The 20638-nt window shown below is 50.2% G+C and overlaps 3 protein-coding genes and 1 pseudogene across 3 annotated transcripts; 2 read left to right on the top strand and 2 right to left on the bottom strand.

Moving 5' to 3' along the window:
* The first annotated feature begins 529 nt into the window (after positions 1-529).
* On the top strand, positions 530-2808 carry LOC142057142 (proto-oncogene Mas-like). Its single transcript, XM_075092610.1, has 2 exons — positions 530-1193; positions 1574-2808. The coding sequence occupies exon 2, from the start codon at positions 1600-1602 to the stop codon at positions 2578-2580; it is 981 nt and encodes a 326-aa protein (XP_074948711.1). The 5' UTR covers positions 530-1193; positions 1574-1599; the 3' UTR covers positions 2581-2808.
* Positions 2809-4226: 1418 nt separating this feature from the next.
* LOC142058014 (mas-related G-protein coupled receptor member B4-like) lies at positions 4227-7765 on the top strand. The gene is made up of 2 exons (XM_075095044.1): positions 4227-4533; positions 5096-7765. Exon 2 carries the CDS (start codon positions 5134-5136, stop codon positions 6112-6114), a length of 981 nt encoding a protein of 326 aa, XP_074951145.1. The 5' UTR covers positions 4227-4533; positions 5096-5133; the 3' UTR covers positions 6115-7765.
* A 3269-nt stretch (positions 7766-11034) lies between these two features.
* Positions 11035-12001, bottom strand: LOC142057051 (proto-oncogene Mas-like; annotated as a pseudogene).
* Positions 12002-19681: 7680 nt separating this feature from the next.
* On the bottom strand, positions 19682-20638 carry LOC142057050 (proto-oncogene Mas-like). The gene has a single exon (XM_075092531.1). It carries the CDS (start codon positions 20636-20638, stop codon positions 19682-19684), a length of 957 nt encoding a protein of 318 aa, XP_074948632.1.

Genomic DNA, 20638 nt, shown 5'->3' with positions numbered 1-20638 from the left:
CTGTTAACTAACGTCAGGAGTGTTTCGCTTTCCACTTGATCAAAGTCTTGGGGGAAGCAGAGTACCCCACCAGCACGCCGCACCCCCTCCACCCCTCTGCCTGCAGGCAGGCAGGATTTAGGGTGGAGGTGCAGGCAGGACTGCAGCCTGGGGCTGGACGGGATGCTCTCCCAGCCATTTGCATTTGCTTCCCCTTGCTCTGGGTGCCTCCAACGATTTCTTCTGAGGTATTTGTTTAGAATTGCTGCACAGCAGACAAGGAAGCGGGACAGATCTCCCTGGCCCTGAAAAAGATGCTTGGAGCAGGGCAAGGGGATGGGGCTGTGAGGAGGCTCCTGCCCCGCAGAGATCACTTGTGGGCAGAAGCCCCCTCCATCCTGCAGCCTCAGCAGAGGTGAGGGCTGAGGATGGGGCACAGAGCAGCCACCCACTCGCTGGCATCAGAGGAGGGCAGACCCAGCGGTCCGTGCTGTCCCCAGTGCCCGGCGGCTGGGTGCGTCACACTGTCCCACTTCCCTCCCACTCTCCCCACAACAAGGGGTGATGGAGGCATCCAGCTCAGCTCTTGCAAGCCGGGAAGTGACAGTCAGCAGGTGCTGTGTCGACCATCGGTTCCCTGCCGTTGATGGGGAGCTGGTGGCTTCTGTGTGACAGCAAAGAGTGGACATTCACACGGATGGGAACCGTGACACATCTCAGGGCCGTTGTGGCTGGGTGCAGAAGAGAAGTGGCTGAGAGAGAAGAATATTGTTTCATACCCAACATGGCAGCAGGTTTGCAAGGAGGAAGCACTTGAAGGAACCAGCAGATTGATCTGCAACACCCATCCTGTGTGGGTGACACTTTAGCAAGCAACTTCCGCTGCTCTCAAAAGTGATGACCAAACGCCGGCACGCCTGTGTGCCAGCAGCCACCCAGCCCTCAGCAGAAACCCGGGACCGTGGCCCCAGGGCCCATTTGGTCTTGAGCTGCGGAAGAGACAGGGTACCAGAGCCTGCACGTAGACCCTCGGAGGAACCTCATCATGGAGTTACCTTGTTCCTGGTGGCTGGATCTTGTCTGGGAGGATTTTGGCATGGCAGCTCTGTAAAATTTCACCTGCAAGCCTGTCAGAGAGGACTGGCATTTGCAAATTTGGGATACCAAGGCTGTGCAAGGACTCTGCCTTCACTAGACCCCCCGCCCCGTGCCTGGTGAGAGGGGTCTGGGGCTCGCCTCTGATCCTGCTGCTGGGGCACACAGCTCTGCTCTTCCTCAGTCTTTCCATTCGCCTTTTCAGTCCTTAAAGGGCAGATGACTCTTCATGTCTTTTCGTTCTCCCTCCACGCCTCTTCCAGCTCTCTGACTGTCTCCTGCCACCCTGGGCGCAAGCTTTTCTCTCCTATTCCTATTTCTCTTGACCTCTTCCGCTCCTCTCTTTGCTTCACTTCTTTTTATTTTCTCTGCTCAGTTCTGATGTTCTTTGGGTTGCAGCTTGTGGAGGAGAGGGGGAAGACTGAATGACCAGGGGGCATTCACAGTACTGCGGACCTGAGAGTCACTAATTTTGCCACCTTCTCTTGCCTTTCTCCAGGCGAGCACGAGAGAGACAGGAGGAAGATGGACCGACATCCCAACAACATGACCCATGACTGGTGTACAGTGTCCTCAGCACCTATGGAGAGCACAGCCTATGGGGATGGACACAATTCAACCTGGTGCTTGGCACAACACACGCCTGAAATCATCACCGGTAGCATCACGCTGCTGATTTGCCTGTGTGGGCTGGTGGGGAATGGGTCGATCCTCTGGCTCCTTGGTTTCCGCATCAGAAGAAACCCCTTCACTGCTTACCTCCTGAACCTGGCCGTCGCGGACACCTGCTTTCTCCTCTGCACATCGGCTTTCCTTGTAATATATCATATGCCGATGCTCAGCTGTTTTCAGTCACAGATTTTGCAGCTGCTGCCACTATTTCACTCCATGGTTCTGCTCATGTACAGCACCAGCCTCTATCTCCTCACGGCCATCAGCGTGGAGAGGTGTGTGGGTGTCCTCTGGCCCTTCTGGTGCCGATGCCACCGCCCGAAGCTCCTGTCAGCCGTCATGTGCAGCCTGCTGTGGGGCCTTGCCTGCGTCTTTGCGGGGCTGGTGTACTTTGTGTGTGACCGGGGTAAGCCTGGACACTGCAGGATCGTTCTTGAAACCTTGTGCTTTCTCAATTTCTGTTTTTTCACACCCTTTATGATTCTTTCCAATGTGATTCTCTTCATCAAGCTTAAGCGTAGCTCTTGGCAGCACCACCCAGCGAGGCTGTACACTGTCATCTTCCTCACTGTTTTCTTCTACCTCCTCTTCGGCATCCCACTCAGTGTCCAGATCTTCCTCAACTTCTTTGTCTACACTAATTTTGTCTTTGAGATTTGCCTGCTGCTGGCTTCTGTCAACAGCAGCAGCAATCCTGTTATTTACGTCTTGGTTGGGAGCTATGGAAAGTCCAGGTTCAGAGGATCTGTCAAAGTGGTACTTCAGAGGGTCTTTGAAGAGAGGGCAGATTCCCAAGAGGTGGGGGAGACCCCTGTGATGGGAATTGCTGCCTAAACCCCTATGGCTGCAGGCTGGCACCGGGAGAGGGGCAGCCCTGCCTTTGCACGCCGGGCCAGCAGCCACGGGAGCAGGGCCCTTGCCCGACGGGGTGAGTAGGGCGCAATAGACAGTTGTGCATCCCGCAGGACATGGCGATGCTCGATGAGATTTCCAAGGGCAGGGCTGGTTCCCATCTCAAACTTATTTTTAAGTTATTTTAATAAAAGTGTGTTTTATGTATCTTACTGGTGATTGCAATTTCTTCCCTTGCTGGCTCCATGGGGTGCCCTTGCTCGTTCTCAAAATTACAGTTGTGACTCCCCTCATGCTGCCTGCTAGTCTGTAATGCTGAAGTGATGTGGCCCAGAAAGTCCTGCTCATCTGTTATGTTCTCCAGGGTTAACACGGCCACGTTCCTGGGCCCTGGTCTGTACCTTTTCTGCTTCCCAGCATGGAGAGTCCCAACTCTTCTTGTCTCTGTCCTCTTCTGGGACCTTGGTGCCTGATGCTAAAGCACTGACCACTCACTACCTTGATCCTCAAAAGTCCCCAGACCAGAGGAGGTGATGGTGAGGGACACAAATAATGTTTTCAGCTCCTTCTGGCTTGACATCCTCCTGTGCCGCAGTCTGACAGAGAAAATCCATCTCAGCCTGGCTGACGGAGCCGGCAGCATCAGGCAGCAGCCGAACCTCTACCCTGCCAAGGGGGTTTAACCTGGGAGGCAGGAAGGGAGAGGCGAAGAGGCAAGTGCCCCCAGTGACAGCACTGTGCCAGTTTGGACAGAGGAGGGACAGACAGACGGCGAGGGGCTGATGGCAGTTGGAAAGTGCAATTCTATGCGCCGGGTGGAGAAGCCCATGGAGCGAACTGCCAGGGCAGACCCAAGAAAAGAGAGAGAAACAGAAGATGGGAAGGGTCTCGCAGGCGATAGTTCGAGGAGGTTGAGCTCTGCCTGCCAGGTGGTTTTATTAGCTTTCCTGACACACAGAAACAACTGCTACCAGAGCCATAATATTTACAGAATGTAGCTGCTTTGAACACATACAAACCTGGCCCCGATACAAACAAATAACCTGTAAATCTCATGTTGGAAATGAAAATTTTAGGCAAACATGCTCAGAATATTGTCCATGAAAGCAGAAGCTGAGCAACCCTGGGTGATTCCGCTCTTTCGTCGAGGGCACGGTTAGATCGGGCAGTGAGCGTTGTGTTGCACGGCATCATGCGGGTGTACCTTGATGCTTTCCTTATCATGACCTGTTTGCGCTTGAAAGGGTTGACTTGGGGAGGGGGGGTGTGATTCTGTAGGTGGGGACACAAGCGCAGTGTCAGCGAGGGAGAGAGGAGGCACGTTCTTGGAAACTGTGTATTTGAAGGTGAAGTATCACTGTGATACTGTTATATACAAGTGGCAAATCTAGGTCTGAATCAGAAGGAGAAGTTTTGCAGCAACACCAACCTGGTAGCACAGGGTCCTAAAGATACATCCCTGGAAATACAGGAGAAAAGTTCAGCCAGCTCAAATATACAAATATTTTGGGATTGGGTTCCTTTAAAATGAAATGAAAGAGGAACCTGGCAGAGACAATCTGCCTTTCCCATAGGTCTGTTTTCCGAGACTCTTTTTTGTTAGTCATTTCCTGTACAAAGCCAAGAATAGATTATAACCAGAAGACTGATACTGTTAAACGCAATGAAACAGTTCCCTGTTTGCAAGGACCTTTGAGAACATGACCTGCTTGGCTAACACAGATCAAAATGGTTTGTGAAAGGACTTGAGAAAGACCTCATGCTGGATGCTGCACGGGCTCACCAAGGCAGGCTTCAGTCCAGTTTTCCAAGTAGTGATTCCAGGAAACTTCATGGAGATCCCATCATAAAGGCGGCAGCTGGCAAGCGCGAGGTGGTGTGAGTTTGCAGCGCGTCTGCTCCAGTGAAGTTCTCCAGGTTGCGAGAAGAAAGAAGGTCAGACTTTTTTGGGTGGGTTTTTTTTTTTTTTCCCAGCCTAATCAGTGCCTCCCCATATTGGTTTTGAACCTATTGGTCAATTTGCACCAAACGTGATTGGGGAATAGTGGTCTCTGGGATATTAAGACCTATAAATATTGTGGAAATGTCGTAGGGGAATAATGAAATGAGTGTCCCACTGAAGGATCCCAGCGGCTTAGTAATATCAGTTGTAATATTAGACACCTGAGAATCCATATCAGATCCACCCTCAAACCCACTTGCTCTTTGACATCTTCAGGGTCAATCCTTCCATCTTATTATTTCCCTCCTCCAGGTCCATCCTGTCCAAAGCCGGGAAGGAGGCACCTCCCTAGCTTTTACTCCACCTCTGTATATGCTCTTGTGCCAGGTGTTTCATATCCATCTCCCCACACCCTGCCTCCCACCTCTCCTGTCCCTCGTTTTACTCTGTGCTCCTCCACAGGGGAGCTGGGGCATGGCTGCAAAGGTCTGAAAAGCCTAGTGTGGGGGGACAGCAGAGTTGCTAACATGTCTCTGTTTCATCTTGTCCTTCCAGCTGTGTGAGGGGGAAGGAGAAGCAGCAGAGGTTTCGTAATGAGCACGTTGTTCCCTGCCACAGAAAGAGCCGGCCCTGCTTGCTGGAGCCAGCCCGGTGGGACAGCATATAACGGCAGTTGGCATCACAGGCTGCTGAGGTGTGAGGACAATCACTACAACTGGACCGACTGTGAAGCTGGTCACTTTGGCAAAGTCCTTGGCACGCTGCTCATCTGCTTCTGTGGGCTGCTGGGGAACGGGGCTGTCTTCTGGTTCCTTGGCTCCCACATCCGCAGGAACCCCGTCACCATCTATGTCCTAAACCTGGCCATCGCCGACTTCACCTTCCTCCTCGCCATCGCCATCGCCCTTGTGATATTTTACGGCCCAGAGAGCCTTTGTCACCGGCTGGGCTCGCAGGACGTGACAACTGTGCTGAACATCACCATCCTCTTCACTTTCACCGCCAGCGTCTACCTCCTGGTAGCCTTCAGTGCCATGACATCTCTGTCCATCCTCCCCCAGGCTCGCTGCCCCTGCCAGCGCAGCCAGCACTTGCCAGTGCTCGTGTGTGCCCTGCTCTGGGCCCTCTCCTTCCTGCTCACCATGACCATCTACTTCCACCCTGCAGCGCTCACAGCCTTCATCTTGAGCTACCTCTTATCAGTGCTTATCTTGATTTTTTCTGGTCTAACCCTGCTTGCCAGGGTCTTGTGCTGTTCGTCGCAATATCCCTCAAAGAAGCTCTGTGTTGTGGTCCTGCTAGCTGTCTTCTTCTTCCCCTTCTTCACTGCTGATTTTGGTTACTGGCTCTTGCTAAGGCTGTTTGAATTTTCTGTTTTTGTCTTTGGTGCCTCTCTCCCGTTCGCCTGTGTGAACAGCAGCATCAGGCCTGTTATTTACATCCTGGCTGGGAGCTGTGCAAACAAGTTCACGTTCTCTCTTAGGGTTGCTTTCCAGGGGGCTTTTGAAGATGTAACAGAGCCCCAAAACAGAGGTGAAACTCCCAGGGAAAACACATTAGAAACAGTTGCTTAAACCTCTGCAGCCTCTCCCTGAGAGAAGATGCTCTAGGGTTGGAGGTGTCCTGTGAGCCGAGGTGAGCCGAGGAAGATGGCTTTGGTGTGGGTCTGGCTGCAGCTGATCAGAATTAGCTGCAGCACAAGGAAGCGTGCTGGGTGGCACGGGAACTCCTGCCTGGGCTGGACACTGGGCAGTGTGATGAAATACCCATCAAAACCTTCTGCTTTGAAACCTTTGCTTTGAATCTGTCCTATCCAACGGTTCTGAGCTTCCCCTGTCTCAAAAGTGAGCTTGCTCTACCCTGTGCACTATTAAGACAGAACCATGGATGGTCTTTGCTCCTGCCAGTGGGGTTTTTTTGGTGTGTCTACTTAAAAGCAGAGTGCGGGTGGATAAGAAAGCTTGGCACAGCAGGGCAGAACAGTTCCTGGGCAAACCCTTGTGTGTGCATCTCCAGCGGGTGCTGACACGTGTAAGAATATGTGGAGGCTTCACCTTCAGCTTTGTTACTGGGCAAGTAGGCATGTGTTTGGGATTGCCCCTGGAAGGCTTTCCCCAAAATGCATTGCTTCTGCTGTAAATTGAGTTTTGTTTGCACATCACACGGGTCATCTGCATGCAAAGGTTTATGACTGGAAGTGCCTTTTGTGGTTCCTCCCACTTTTCTTCGGGCTTTCTGGATGAGCAAATGCTATTTCGCAACCGTGACCTGAGGTCTGTATGCACTTCTGGTGCGTCTGTTCCTCATCTAGATAAACAACAGAAGTGGGGTTAAAATGAAACAATCCAAAAAGGACAGCTCTGCCTGAAGACTCTTAAATACAAGATTTTTCATGTGAAAGAGGATACAAGGAGAGAGAAGGAAAACAATGGAAAGGACCCTGTTGAGGCCATGAGGGCTGAATCCCTGCAGCCTGGCTCAGGCACTCCCTGGCTAAAAGGGGTAGTGGCAGTGCTTTCTCTGCTTCTCTCTCCCCCCTGTGTCAGCCCTTGCTATCAAGAAGCTGGGGGATAGACCAGCTCTCATTTGCCCGTGGACAAAGCCACCAACAAACCATTGCTTTCAAGTTGGTTTTGTTTCCTGGTACGACTCCCCACCAGGCTGCACTAACTTTAGTATGAGCGCAAGGGAAAGGTTGGGAAGATGCAGCTGGCAGAGACGTGTGGAGGGAGAAAAGGCATCAGCAGAGCAGACCTAGGAGCTACTGATGCCATGGCCTCTGGGACCTGGATGGTGACAGAAGTTTCTCTGCCCTTTGACTCGTCCCTCAGCCCAGAGCTACATGTCACCAGACAGGCTGGAATGTAAATCAATAACTTGTCACAGTACAGGTACAGAGCCATGATAACTAAACCTATAAAACTCTTGGTTTTACAACAAGAAGCTCAGATAGGTAATGACCTGGGTGACTCTGCAGGCAAGGGAGATCCTGGGAAGCAGGAAAAGCACGCAGGAGGATCGTGGTCCTTCTGCACCTGCCTTGGGAGACACTCCTGGATGATGGGATCCTTTTCCTGGACAACAGATTGTAACTCAGAAAGTTTTTAATTTCCAAAGGACAGGAAAGTGAGAGAGGGAGAAATAAACCCCTCTCAATTATGGGAGACTCCTGCCCTGTTCTGTAAAATGACTCTGTTAATAAATTCTTCTTAGATGTTTAATATCATCATGTTGTCTTCAGAGCATGAGTCTCCACCCACTGGGTATACTTAGCTTCTCTTTCTAAAAGCAGTGGCATGTTAGTTACCTTTGGATTTAAGGCAGTGGGAAAGGACAGACTACCTCCCACTGTGTATGAGGCAGGGAAATGGGCGGGTGAATACAGGCATCCCTGCCTCCTGCAAAAGGGATGATGTCCCTTGTCAGGCTGTGTGCCTCCTCCCCACTTTTCCCAGCAGTCTCCTAGTTGCTGGGATGCTGCAAGGTCCTTTCCTTCTGGTCTTAACTCTGCCTTTCTACCTCTGCCTGCCTCAGCTCTCCACCCTACAAGGAGGTGCTCTGCTGGTGTGCTCAGCTGTTCCCGAGGAAAGCTTTCAGCACGTGTGGGCAGCTCCACTGCTGTGGTTTGGCTCAGCTGGAGCGTTCTTACAGTGAGATACATCTCTGCTAACTGTAAAGATCCCAGACAGATCACAGGATCCCAGAATGGCAGGGGCTGGAAGGGCCCTCTGGAGCTCACCCCGTCCCACCCCCTGCGTGAGCAGGCACCCCCAGAGCAGGGGCACAGGGTCGCGTCCAGGCAGGGGGTGAATGTCTCCAGGGAAGGGACCCCACAGCCTCCCTGGGCAGCCTGTGCCACTGCTCTGGAACCAAAACAGTAAAGAATTTTTTCTCATGTTTAGCTGGAACTTCTCGTGTTCCAACTTGTGCCCGTTGCCCCTTGGCCTGGTGTTGGGCACCACTGAAAAGAGCCCGGCCCCATCCTCATGACATCCACCCTTCAGATATTTCTAAGCACTGATAAGATCCCCCCTCAGCCTTCCCTTCTCCAGGCTGAACAAACCCAGGTCTCTCAGCAGAGGTCATCTGCTGCCAGGTCCCTCCCAGAATGAACGAGGTCTTGGCACTGTCATCAAATGGCTCATCCCAGCTATTGCAGGTGCCTACCTTAGGGTGAGCTGCATCATGCTCTGGAGGTACCTGTCCTCCTCATAGACAAGACAGAGGCTTTAGAATGAGAGGAAATGAGCCATTCTCTGACAGTCGAGTCAGCCTTGCTCTGTTCACCAGTGACAAGCCGTGCAGTTGCTGTGTCTTCAACAAACTTCAGGCTCACAGTTACCATGTTGGAAACAAAAAAACAAGAAATCCAAATATAATTTAGGAGTAATAACAAAACGAAGCCTTAGGTAGGTAACTAGAAGAAGATCAGTATCATCAGGACTTTGGAGAGTACAGTCAGTCATTGCAACAGCTGTGAAGAGGAGCTGCTCACCTCCTCCGGAGGATGGCCAGGTTCAGAATGGAGGCAGTGAAGGGCTTCCTCTTGATGCTGAATTTGGGGAACCAAAGGATGGCCCCACTCCCTGCCAGCCTGCACAGGCAGATGAGCAGTGTGATGATCCTAACTTCCATAAAATTAAGTGGTCCCTACACCTGGTTATGTTAATTTTCCTATTTCAGGCTCTTTTTGGTCATGGACACAGAGTGTGTTCAGCAGAGTTACAATGAAATCTTTGCTGTGAGCAAAGAGAATACAGGAATTAGTGTCTCTGACTTGCCAAGAACATCTGATCTGGTAATCCCCTGTCTTGCTTCACGGCATGGCTTGGGGCGTGTCTGGGGAGCGTTTGGTGAGCTGTGCCAGAGCAAGTTCCCACTGCAGTTCCTGCAGCTGGCGTTTGCTCGCTGTGTTTCTCTCTGGCATCAGAGATGTGACTTTCGGCATCAGGCATCCCGAGTTGCACAGTGTCATCTCACTCTTTGCCTTAAAATATTTTCTTTCCAAAATCAGTGCCTTTTCTGGAGACATAGCTCCCCCCATCTCCCCTTCCTAATCTGGAGGACAGGGTATCATAGCGTTGGCTAAAGTAAAGCAACAGAGGCTGAAGCCTCCTTTGGGTTGCTTTTGTCCCTGTGGACAAAACTTCTGTGGAAATATTGAAAAGTGAAACATGTCTTGAAATCCTCTCTTGGTTTTCCTGCAGGGACTGATAGGAGCAGGGCTGGAGCAGATTTCCTGCCCCTTTGCAAGGATGCTTACTGTGCTGTCTGGTCCCTGAGAGACCCCAGCAGGGAGGTGACAACCTCCAGGATACAAAGTCTTGTCAGCCAGCCGTAGTCTGTTGCAAAAAGCCATGTTGCCCCAGAGGACAGATGGAAGGCGGGACCTTGTGTGAACTTCTTGGCATGAACGTGAGTGCTGGGAACACGCCACTTGTAATCCCCCAGTGCTGTTGAACCCACACTTTTCTCAGAATGATTAAACCCTGGAATTAAACAGCGTGACAAATTCCCACTTAGAGTACAAGAGAATGCTCTTGTTTCTTCCCCAGCCCTGCAGCCCTACCTGATGTTGGTTTGTTTGTCTTTCCATCAGCTGGGAGTGCAGGGCTGACTTTGCTGTCTGGCTCTTTAGATGGAACAGCAAGGTTGCTCTGTGTGATCCATACCCCTCTCCTGCCATCTAGAGGCATCAACCCCGCAGATATTTGTGAAATTGCCACTGGCCCCGTGCTGGATGTGTCCCCACAGCCCTCTGAGCCCATGGTGTGGGTGAGCAGTGGGGCCCAGGGCTCCTGCCCCTGTTTGGAAGAGGCAGACGAGTTCAGCTGGGCTGGGAGGGGATTTTGGTGGGGTTGGTGGAGTTGTGGGCTAGCTTCTCTTCATAAGGGTATCCAGGAGCTAGTGGCTCTCCCAGGAGTCCCCACCCTCCACCTCCCATCAGAGCGGCAGCAGATGTAGAGGCTCGAGGCATGGCCAGCACTGCCATTGCAATGTCTCCATGCCAAGGGAACCAGGGTTAGGAGGGAGCTGCGTTACCCCATGGACAAGCCGCACAGCTGCTTCCCATGGTAGCAATTGCCTCTACTCCTTGCTCAGCTGTTCACTTCAGCACCGCTGCACCGGTGCTGATGAAATGCCTGCATGACTCCCCTGGCTTGCCCATTTTTCCAATCCTTTTTGAAGAGCCCTGCCTTGCTTGGCCAGCAGAAATGGCCAGAGCTCCCCCAGGGCCTAATACATTAGACTTCCCAGGCAAGAAATCCCCCCAAACACCACAAAAATCATCTGCTGAGCCAAGGGAGCCAGAATTTATTCACTGGGTGGGGCAAGATCAGGGAGGGTCATTGCAATGGAGAATACAGTCTGTGTGCTGGGACCGAGCCTGGCTGAGCAGTGCTGTGCTGGGTCTGTGCTATGAGCCCCTGTGCCTCCATCCCCCAGGCAGTCTGCGAGGCTCCATATCTCCAGGCCTCCTCGCCAGCAGTGCCTTACAGAGTGGTCTCTGCTGCAGTGCCCTCTGGCATGTGGCTCTCCTCCTTGCTCGTGGCTTTCTCTTCAAACAATTGGTGGAGGATGACTTTCAGAGGGCCCTGGAACTGCTGCTGCCAGCAGCTCCCCACCAGGAAGTAAATGAATGGGTTGATGCTGCTGTTCAGCAGCGCCAGCAGGTAAGAAATATGAAGGTAAAACAGGTTTAAATAAATAGGATTAAGGAAAATCACCACACTGAAAGGAAACCTGAAGATGAACAAGAAGATAACACCGAGCAAGACAGCAACAGAGTTTTCCTGGGTGTTGTCTGTGAGCCCCATTGGAGTTTGCTGAAAAGGGAATGGTTGGAAAGGAATGGGAATAAAGAGTAAATGAGAGAATTCGCAGTACTTAAATTGTGTAATAGTTGTTCACAGTTTATGTTCAAATAACAACTAATCAAAGCCAAGGAAACAAAACTTCAGGGGAGAGCCCAGAGCATCCCACACATGATGCCTACAAGTGCTTTGGGTGGCGGCGCTGGTACCAGTTTGGGAACAAAACAGACAGGCACCTCTCCATGCTTATCACTGTCAGGAGATACACACTGGCAAAGTGCCAAAACAGAAACAGATCCATCAGGATGTAATTGGTCAAATGATATTGAAATGAGAAAATACAATAGGCCGTTACAGTAATGTGTTATGTAAGTTTAACAAGAAGGAACAGGAACAGAGAGAAGTCAGTAATGGACAGGTTCAGGATGCAGACAGTGAAGGGGCTTTTCCTCATGCGGAAGCCCAGGAACCGCACAACCACCACATTTTCCAGCATCCCACAGAGCCAAACAGCCCAACAAAACAGTGCAAAAAAAGTCACCCGGAAAAGTCTGTGATTCACAAGACCGACTGACTCTCCCATGTGCTCCATCATACAAGGAATCATTGAACAGAGACACAGGTCTGTTGTGATGGCCTCCTCCATGGCAAATGACCCTGCTCTGGGTGGCCGCCTTCTCCTTCTCCCACCACCTCCTAGGAGAGACGAAGAAGGAGAAGGAAATGAGGGGCATCGGCACCCCCAGCACTCGCCATCTTCCCCCACAGCCCCATACCAGCCCCAGGCTGAACCAGGAAGGACCCCATCCCCTGCTGTGCCCAGGACAGGCTCCCACCCCTCCAGCCCTGCCTCTGGACAGGAGGCATCTCCCACCTGCCTGTCCCCACCTCCTACCTCCCGGTGCTTCTGGGTACACCAGCTCCTGCTGTGGGATCCCCAGCACACGGGGCCTCCAGTCTCGCCAGGAGAAAGGCTCTGGTGATGGCTGCTGTGGCCACCCCGCTCTGATTTGACCTCATCCCTCGTGCCTGATGAGCAGTCCTTTGCCCAGAGATCGTGCCCCGTGGTCAGGAGACTCAGTGCACAATCTGATCACATCAGTGACAGCTTCCCCTCCATGGCCCATGGACGGCACTCTTGTCAGTATGAGTTGGTCACATCAACTCCTCCCTCTCCTCCTACTGTCCTCCAGTGTTGTCCCATCATGAGAGGGGCTTCTGGCTTTCACTGTGTGTATCTGGTGTTCCAAGACCTCCCCCTTCTTTCCCTGTGGGCACTTTTCCCTCATAGAGGGGCTTTGCCATAATGTGTGGCAAAACCTGGAACATACTGCAAGTAACTTAGCTATAGCCCAATACCATAGGAGACAACCCCCGCAGACCCAAGGGCAAGCACAATCTTCTTGGAGGTGAAGGAAAATGGAGGAGAACTGTGCCAAAAAGGGACGATGCTGGCTGGATGGTTCGTGTACAAAGCGGGAGGTGCACGAAGGGCGTATTGTCCCAGACCAGGAGGCTTTGGGGACAGTTTTGCAAAGTAACGTGCTCTCCTGTTACTTCCTGGCAGCACCGCTTGACTGCATGGGGAAAGCTCTGTCTGAACACAGAGGGGTACATAAATCATTCTCAGGGACAAGCAGAAAGGTGAGAGAGAGAGAGATGAGCCGGGGACCCTCAACAGTGGGAAATCACTGACGTGCAGATGTGCAACAGCACGAGGGCTTTGCTCAGTGTCTCTAATGACTTGTAAACTGGTGCTTGAAGACTTCGCCCAACTTTCTTCTGGGCTACATTGCCATCAGATAAAGGCTTTGCTTTCATGTATCAAAGCATGGAACATAGTACTTGTGAGAAATTTGATGTTACAAAGCCATAGAGGAAATCAATAAAGGGAAGTGTTTTTCATGGTGGATGACAATGATAAGCTGATTTTTATCAGCCCAAAATTGTAGGAAAGGGGAATAAAAAGACTTAATCTCATGAAGCATGAGCGAACAACATAGCACTCTAAACTGTCCATGTGAGGCACCCTGATTCTCTTCCAGGGTCCTGAAGGCAGCAGCAGGCCTTATTTCTGGCCCCAACTCCTGCAGCTCCAGGCTGGCTCCCTGGAAAGACTGTGGACCTTGTTCATTATCATTTGTTCACCACGTGAAATCAAGGGACGTCCTTGGAGAACACCAGTCTTGGGGGTGACAAGCATAGGTGGTAACTCCCAAGAAATATTCAAAAGAGGGAAAACACATGAAAGAGGGAGAGAAAATAAGCAATGAAAATGTGATGCTAAAGGCTGAGATAATGTGACGGGAACCACTTGTAGATAAAAGCTCATTAGCAGCACTATGTACCCCACAAAATGATGGCTGTACATAGTGCTTCTCCTCACCAGCCTCTTCTTCATCTTTGCTGTTCCTTTAACTGTCAACTATTGAGCGAGTTTTGCAAGGCTTATTTGTTGAACATGACGAACGGATCCTAAGTTCATCATCCCTGCATGTGGTCGCAAAAAGCAGCATTAACCCATTAATTTACTTCCTGGTGGGGAGCTACCGGCAGCGTTGGTTCCAGGGCTCGGTGAAAGCCATTCTTCACCGAGTGTTCAAAGAGAAAATAGCATGCAAGGAGGGGAGCTGCCTGGAGGGTTCCGGTGCAATGTGGTGATGAGGCCGCTCCCAGTGGAGATGGGTTTTGTTGCAGCTACCTCGGGCTCAATCAGAGACATCCAATGGTGCAAACGCCATGTGCTGGTGGGACTGGGGAGTGCCCAGGCAGGGGAACGCAGCGAGTCGGAAGGGGCTGAAGGTGCTGAGCCCCACAGGGAGCCTGGGGGGAAAAAGGGCCCCCATGCCCTGGACCCAACCTAATAAACGCTTGCTCCTTTGGTCAGTGAATGAGTCTTTGTGGCCTTTTGGGGGATCTAAATCTGCTTTTTGGAAGCTAGGTCTAAATCAGAGAAAGAAGGGGAAATATTCTGATCAGAACATTTGAAGAAATGACAGGGGGTCACAGCCTTTCTTTGTGGTTTTCTTTTTACAGGGCAGCACTTTCACTGGTGCCATTTCATACTAGTTAACAGGTTTGGAGAACCTTTGGTGATTGGTTACATTATTGTTTTAGCAGATATCTCACTAGAAACCATGATGCCTCTCTACTGTCCCTTACCTAGTTATATTCTCAGCTCCACTGATTGTGTTTACGGGTTCTCTGTGTTCATGGTGGGGTCGGCATGGCTAGAGGTACAGGTGGAGCTGGGGAACAGGAATAGTGTAGGGTACAAGACAAAGGACTTGCTTGGACAGGACAGATGAAGAACAGCCCCAGAATGTTAAGTCCTCATGTGTAGTTGGGTGAGTCACACAGGGGCTGGTCCTACTCCCTCTGGAAGAGTTATTCACTTGCCAAAGAGCAAGTACAGCTGTGAAATACCGGACTAACAGCTGGAATTATCTGTTCTAAAATAAACTTGGCTTTTCTGTTCTTTCAGCCCATGCTGACTTGAAGGTTCTTCCTGTGTCTTAAATAAAAAATTATTTACCTGGTGCAGTCCCCATTTTCTGTCCTCATTTTCCATCTTCATTTCCCCCTTTGTTTATTTTAATTATGGTTTGCCTTATACTTGGTGCTGTCTTTGACACTATTTCAAGTATTACTTCCTCTGCCACACATTGCGTGAGTATTCCTGGTTCTTCTCAGATGCCTCCTTTTTGTCAGGAACTTCCCATAAAATGGGTCACACGTATATTGTTGCTCTAATGCAAAGCACAGGTATGATGGAAACACATCCTAAGGGAGATCCGGAATAGGCATAATGGACTGGGATAACAAGATGCATTTGAAGATGGAGAAAATCATATTGTCAAATATCCATTAAATTAATCAATTAAAACCAAAGAACAATAAACCCAAAACAATTAAGTAGGTGTTAATTTACATATAATTACCAGGACAGAAACAATCTTTATAAAATAGGAATATCTGTCAGCAAAAAACGATGTTTTCTGTACTGGTTATCTTTCAAAATTTCTTTCCATTAGTCATTTCCTCTACTCAGAGAAGATTAGAAGTCATGAGCATTGCTGAGTACCCTAAAACTTGGTCTGCGTTAGAAGAAATTGGACTTTGTAAGCTCGTTCCTCCCTTGGTTTGAGGTGATGCAAAGGCAGCCTCTTTGTTCAAAGAGATCCCAAGGGAGCAAATTCCACCCATGGTGCAGCTTCGAAATATTAGACTTCCAAATGACTTGTTGAAAATCAGAAAACATTCTCATGGAAACCGTGGGGAAAATCACCGGTGAAAAGCCACTGGGGTTGTGGAGTCGATCTGCCTTAACTTGATGCCAGACTCCATACAGTACTTGGTTCAGGCCCAGGCGCTGAGAGGAAAGTTTATTATTATTTTTTTAAATACTAGTGATACCTCAGCTTATTCTTTTTCCAGATCCGGTTCCCACCCATTCTGTTTCCATACCCTTCACCAGAAGCCCCCTTGGTCACGGTCTCACTCTCTGCTTTTCCCACATGCTCTGGGATGCGGCAGCTCCAAGCCAGGACCTGGACAGAGACAGACATTTCCAGAAAAGTACAGAGCTGGGCATAGTAAAGTTCCTATTTCCTTTTGCCTCTTAAAGGCTGGGAGAGAAAGGGGAGAAACAGGGAGACAAACACCGGCAACAAAAGCTTTGTGATGAGTCCTTTCCTCTGACAGATACAGGTTTGAGGTACAGGGGTTGATGTGTTATGGCAGACCCTCAGAACATGGCCAAAGTCCTCAGTTCTCTTTAAAACTGGTGGAGAAACGTGTCCCAAGTTCCCCTTTGCACAGGAGATCCCTTACCAATTACTGTCACGGGCAGCACAGGCTCGACTTGGGGAAAATTAATTTATTGTCAATTAAAATAGATTTGGGTAGTGAAAGACAATTAAAATACAACTTTCCCCCACCACCCCAGCTCAGCTTCACTCCTTCCCTCCAGACTCCTCTACCCGCAAAGATGCACAGGGGTGCCTGGGGGGGTTGCAAGTTCGTACATCGCGGTTTCTCTCCATCCCTCTCCCACTCCCAGCGTGGGTCCTCGTCAGGCAGCAGCTCCCGTCAGCTCATACCCACCTGCTCTGGCGCAGGGTCCTCCCCAGCTGCAGCATGGCACCCACGTCGCCTTCCCCTTCTCCGCCCTCGCTGTCCTCCCTCTTTTCCCTCCCCCTCTGCCTCTCTGGTGTTTTCTGCCTGTTCTCGAACACGTTTTCACAGCGGCACCACAGACTCCCCTGAGGGGTTCAGCTGCGGCCTGCAGCGCAGCCGCCACAGAACCGGCTGGAACCGGCTGGAACTGGCTGCACCCAGCGCAGAGCAGCCCCTCAGCTCCCCTCACAGAGCACCCGGCAGCCCGCACTGCCAGCAGCTTGCCACAGACAGCCGGTACACACACGTATACACGTAATTTTTAGTACTTAGCAGACTTTGGGTGTTCCCTGCTCTGGTCCCTCTCCCGTGGGACACACGCAGGGTCTGGCATCTCCAGCGTCGCCTCTGCCGCAGCCTGCATTTGTCTGTCAGGAGAGAATGGAGGAGGCAAGACACTGAATTTCAGAAACTTGTGAGGTACCAGTCTGGAAGGAAGGACAGCCGGTTTCTTGAGCTGATTTTCACACATTTTAATTGACATATTGCTGTTAATTCTTTCACTTCTCAGTTCTTACCCTTCCCCCGCACCTTTACTTAAGGTCAGCCAGATCCCTGCATGTTCCCTCTCTGTCCACAGCCAAAAACCCAGGTAGGCTGTGCCCTTGTCGTTAGGTACCATCACCATTTTTCTTTTTGGGCTGATTTCCATCCTCCCATTCCTCTTTTCTTTGCCATCTTTGAAAGGATGAGGTTTCAAGCCTCCCCCCAGCCCAGCCTTTTTGGCTGTTGGTTTGCACTTGTGCACACCTGCTTCCTCTTGCTGGTTAGTGCAATCGGCTGCTTCTCCTCTCATTTCAACTGTGAAATCAACAGTGCTACAAAGTTATGTGCAACAGCAGTCACCCATCAGACCTGAGGGGAACTGGCATCTTGGAATCAATAATTCCCCTCTTTGGTCCAGTGTTGAGCCCACCAACCCAAGAGCCTGTTGTCTAATGTTGTGTGGAGCAATGTCTTTTACCCATGAAGATACATGTAAGTCCATCTTCATATCAGATTTCCTGATTTGTTGATTTTTGCTCCTGTTTTTTCTCCATCTTCCCTTCCTCATTAGCACCTAAAGCATTCACAGAGGAGTATCAGCTAGGACAGATCGACATTCTTAGCACTACCTTCCTGCCTTGATGTTCTCTTCAGGGCATGTATCAAACCCATCACATTTTCAGCTGGTTAACATGTTACACACAAAGGTTTTCTTTCTGCAAACAGCAGCAGCATTTTTTTTCTCTACTACCCTACAGAGAATAGCCCAAGAGGGTCAAGAGTTTTGTTGTGCTATGAAGAGCCTCTGAAGAACAAAACAAAGATGGAAGGTAGGAGACAGCTCCTGCAGGGAGATGGTGGAGGAGTCACCTCACTGAATAGTGTCACCAGGTTGAGCTCAGAGGAACTGTTCTCAGAATGTATTTAACCTGAAGTTTGCTAAGTTTAGTTAGTTTGATATAATAAAAAATCACCTCTCCCTACCACGACTGCTTCACTTCTGTCCTTGGCTCATCTTGACAAAGGTACGCGTTCTGTTTGGATGCCATAACGTTTCTGCCTTGTTTTCTAAACCTTCACATTTCTTGTCCAGTTCATTTCCAGGGGAGATGTAGCGGTACTTTACTAACCTGAATAGAAAAAGCAGAATAATAGTATCTGTACTTTGAAGATTGGGGTAATTTTGACATCTTAAACAGTACTAGAATTTTAATTCTAGTCTCAGATGACATCCATTCTCTTCAGGAAAAACAAGGTGAACGGCATATTGAGGACTGAGTCTGACACGGCAGATGCCATGTAGAGTGTCCAAGAGCCCATGCAACAGCCTTGGCCCAGCTCTTTCCTTGGCTGTATTCCTTGAATTCACCCCACTCGAATTTCTGTGACCAGTCAGCTTTACTGCAGGGGTGTGCCATGCTATTTGAGATGTACTCATGCAGGGAGCATGCCCAGTTGCCTGAGCTGGGGGTGAAGAAGGGAGAAAAGGACCCTTTGTTGCTATGCAAGTGAGTTTTGAAGGTGCATGAAAGGAGTAAAATTGAGAAGTGAATTCTGCCATAACGGTACATCCAGGAAACAGAATGTCCTTGAATAGCACTAATTTTGTCTGTGTTCTCCAACACCTTGTGACTCCCCCTGTGATCCCCCAAAAAGTTATTCTACATTTCTTCCAGCCAGGGCTTCATGGGCCCCCCCCAGGGATTTGAAGCAGATGCCAGGAGAGAGGAACTGAAAAGTCTCATCTGCGCCTGCAGCCAGGTAACACCTTTTGCTGCCAAGCCTTTCAGAGCCTCCTCTGCTGTGCAGGACTGTGCAGGTGTGTCCTTCTCAGCTGCTTCTGAAGCTCTTCTGCACCACCATCCCCCCCAGAAGCTCATCCCTTTGTTGATTTCCCCCCCCCCAAAAAAAGAAATCTACCCCATACTTCTGTGTCCCTCCCTTTTTTTATGAGAAGGTTTTCAGTTTGTGGCCGGGATGGTTTTGGCAGGGTCCTTCTGGTGAGCCCCTAGGGACAGTATCCAGGGAGGCGGACATGAGCAGAGGAGCATAGCTCCCACATAGAACTCTGGGCTTCCAACACGTTGTGGGCATGCTTGCTTCATGTTTCTTTTTGAACAACTGATTTATGTTTATTTTTTTAAGAATAAATGTTAAGGGGTGAAGGGAGATCACTTTTCTGCTTTACTGCCAAAAATAATTGGTTTTGAAATTGGTTTTGAGAAGGCATTCTTGACAATATGTGAGCTATGGAATGGCTTTAGAAGTGAGAAAGATGATGGAAAAGGAGCTGAAATGTCAGCTCTAGGGTGACAGCTGAGAGAAAAAAAGGAAACAAAGATCAGGGAAAGCCATTTTAAATGGCTGTTTATTAAACTCAGCACCCAGAGAGTAACAGTAAGCAAAGTAAGTTAGCCACAAAGACAGTTCTCATGCTTTACCACGGAGAAGTCTAAATAAATAAAAGTGCATTTGAATTTGAGATAACATATGGGGCAAGCAACATGGCTTGGTATAGCCCTGAATTATACTCATATATTCACTTTTTCCACCGCTCCCAGGACCTAGGGGCCAACAGTTCAAAGGAACCTTTATGTTTTTCCTCTCTTTTTCCTTCTCTCTCCATTTTAAAGGGTGATAGGGCAAAAAAAGGGGGAGAAATTTAAGAGGACATAGTTATTGTGTTGTGGGTTTCACCTTCACCTTTGTCATCTGCCGAATCTTCAAAGGCCCTCTGGAATGCCAGCCTGAGGGTGAACTTGATTCTCCGATCCCTGTAGCTGCCCACAAGGAAGTAAATGACAGGGTTGAGACTGCTGTTCACACAGGACAGCACAAAGCCGATCTCCGGGGAGTAGAGAAACTTGTAGCCCAAGAAGTCAAGGAGGATCAGGATGCTGAGAGGCACAGCGAAAATGAGGAAGAAGAGGACGGTGAGCATGATGACGGTGAAGAGCCTGCCTGTTCGGAGGTGTTGGGAGCCGCACTTGACTCTCAGGAAGAGGGTTAGGCTGAAGAGCAGCATGAGGGGCGTGCAGAAGATGAAGTCCAAGGCTCCAATGGTGATGAGCAGGGCCTGGCAGTTCCTGGCAGAGGGACGGACGGTACATAAAAAGTACCCGAGCGAGTTCAGCAGCAGGGAGAGACCCCAGAGCAGGCCAGAGATGGTGCCGGACAGGAGCTTTGGGCGGTGGCTTCGGCACCAGACTGGACACAGGATGGACAGGCACCTCTCAATGCTGATGGCTGTCAGGAGGTACAAGCCGGTCCCATACATGAAAAGGTCCAGGAAGAGGAATATCCCAAACTGCACGCCCACGTTGAACTGCATCAGGTACTGAATCGTCTCAATGGCGATGCAGAGGAGATAGCCAAAGTCGGCAGCAGCCAGGTTCAGGATGTAGACGGTGAAGTGGTTTCTCCGGATGCGGAAGCCAAGGTACCATAGGACCATGCCGTTTCCCACCATGCCACAGGCAGCGCTGATGAGGCAGAAGCTCTCCATGAACTTGAGGACACCATACGATGGCTCTATCTTTCCCACAGTCCCACTCTGATTAGTCCCATGAGTGTGACTTGCGTTGCTTTGGGGAAAGAGCGTTATGAGCTTCTCAGTCAT

This window comes from Phalacrocorax aristotelis, chromosome 5 (assembly GCF_949628215.1).
Source record: "Phalacrocorax aristotelis chromosome 5, bGulAri2.1, whole genome shotgun sequence".
Taxonomy (NCBI): Eukaryota; Metazoa; Chordata; class Aves; order Suliformes; family Phalacrocoracidae; genus Phalacrocorax; species Phalacrocorax aristotelis.
This window is presented reverse-complemented; position numbering and strand designations above follow the sequence as displayed.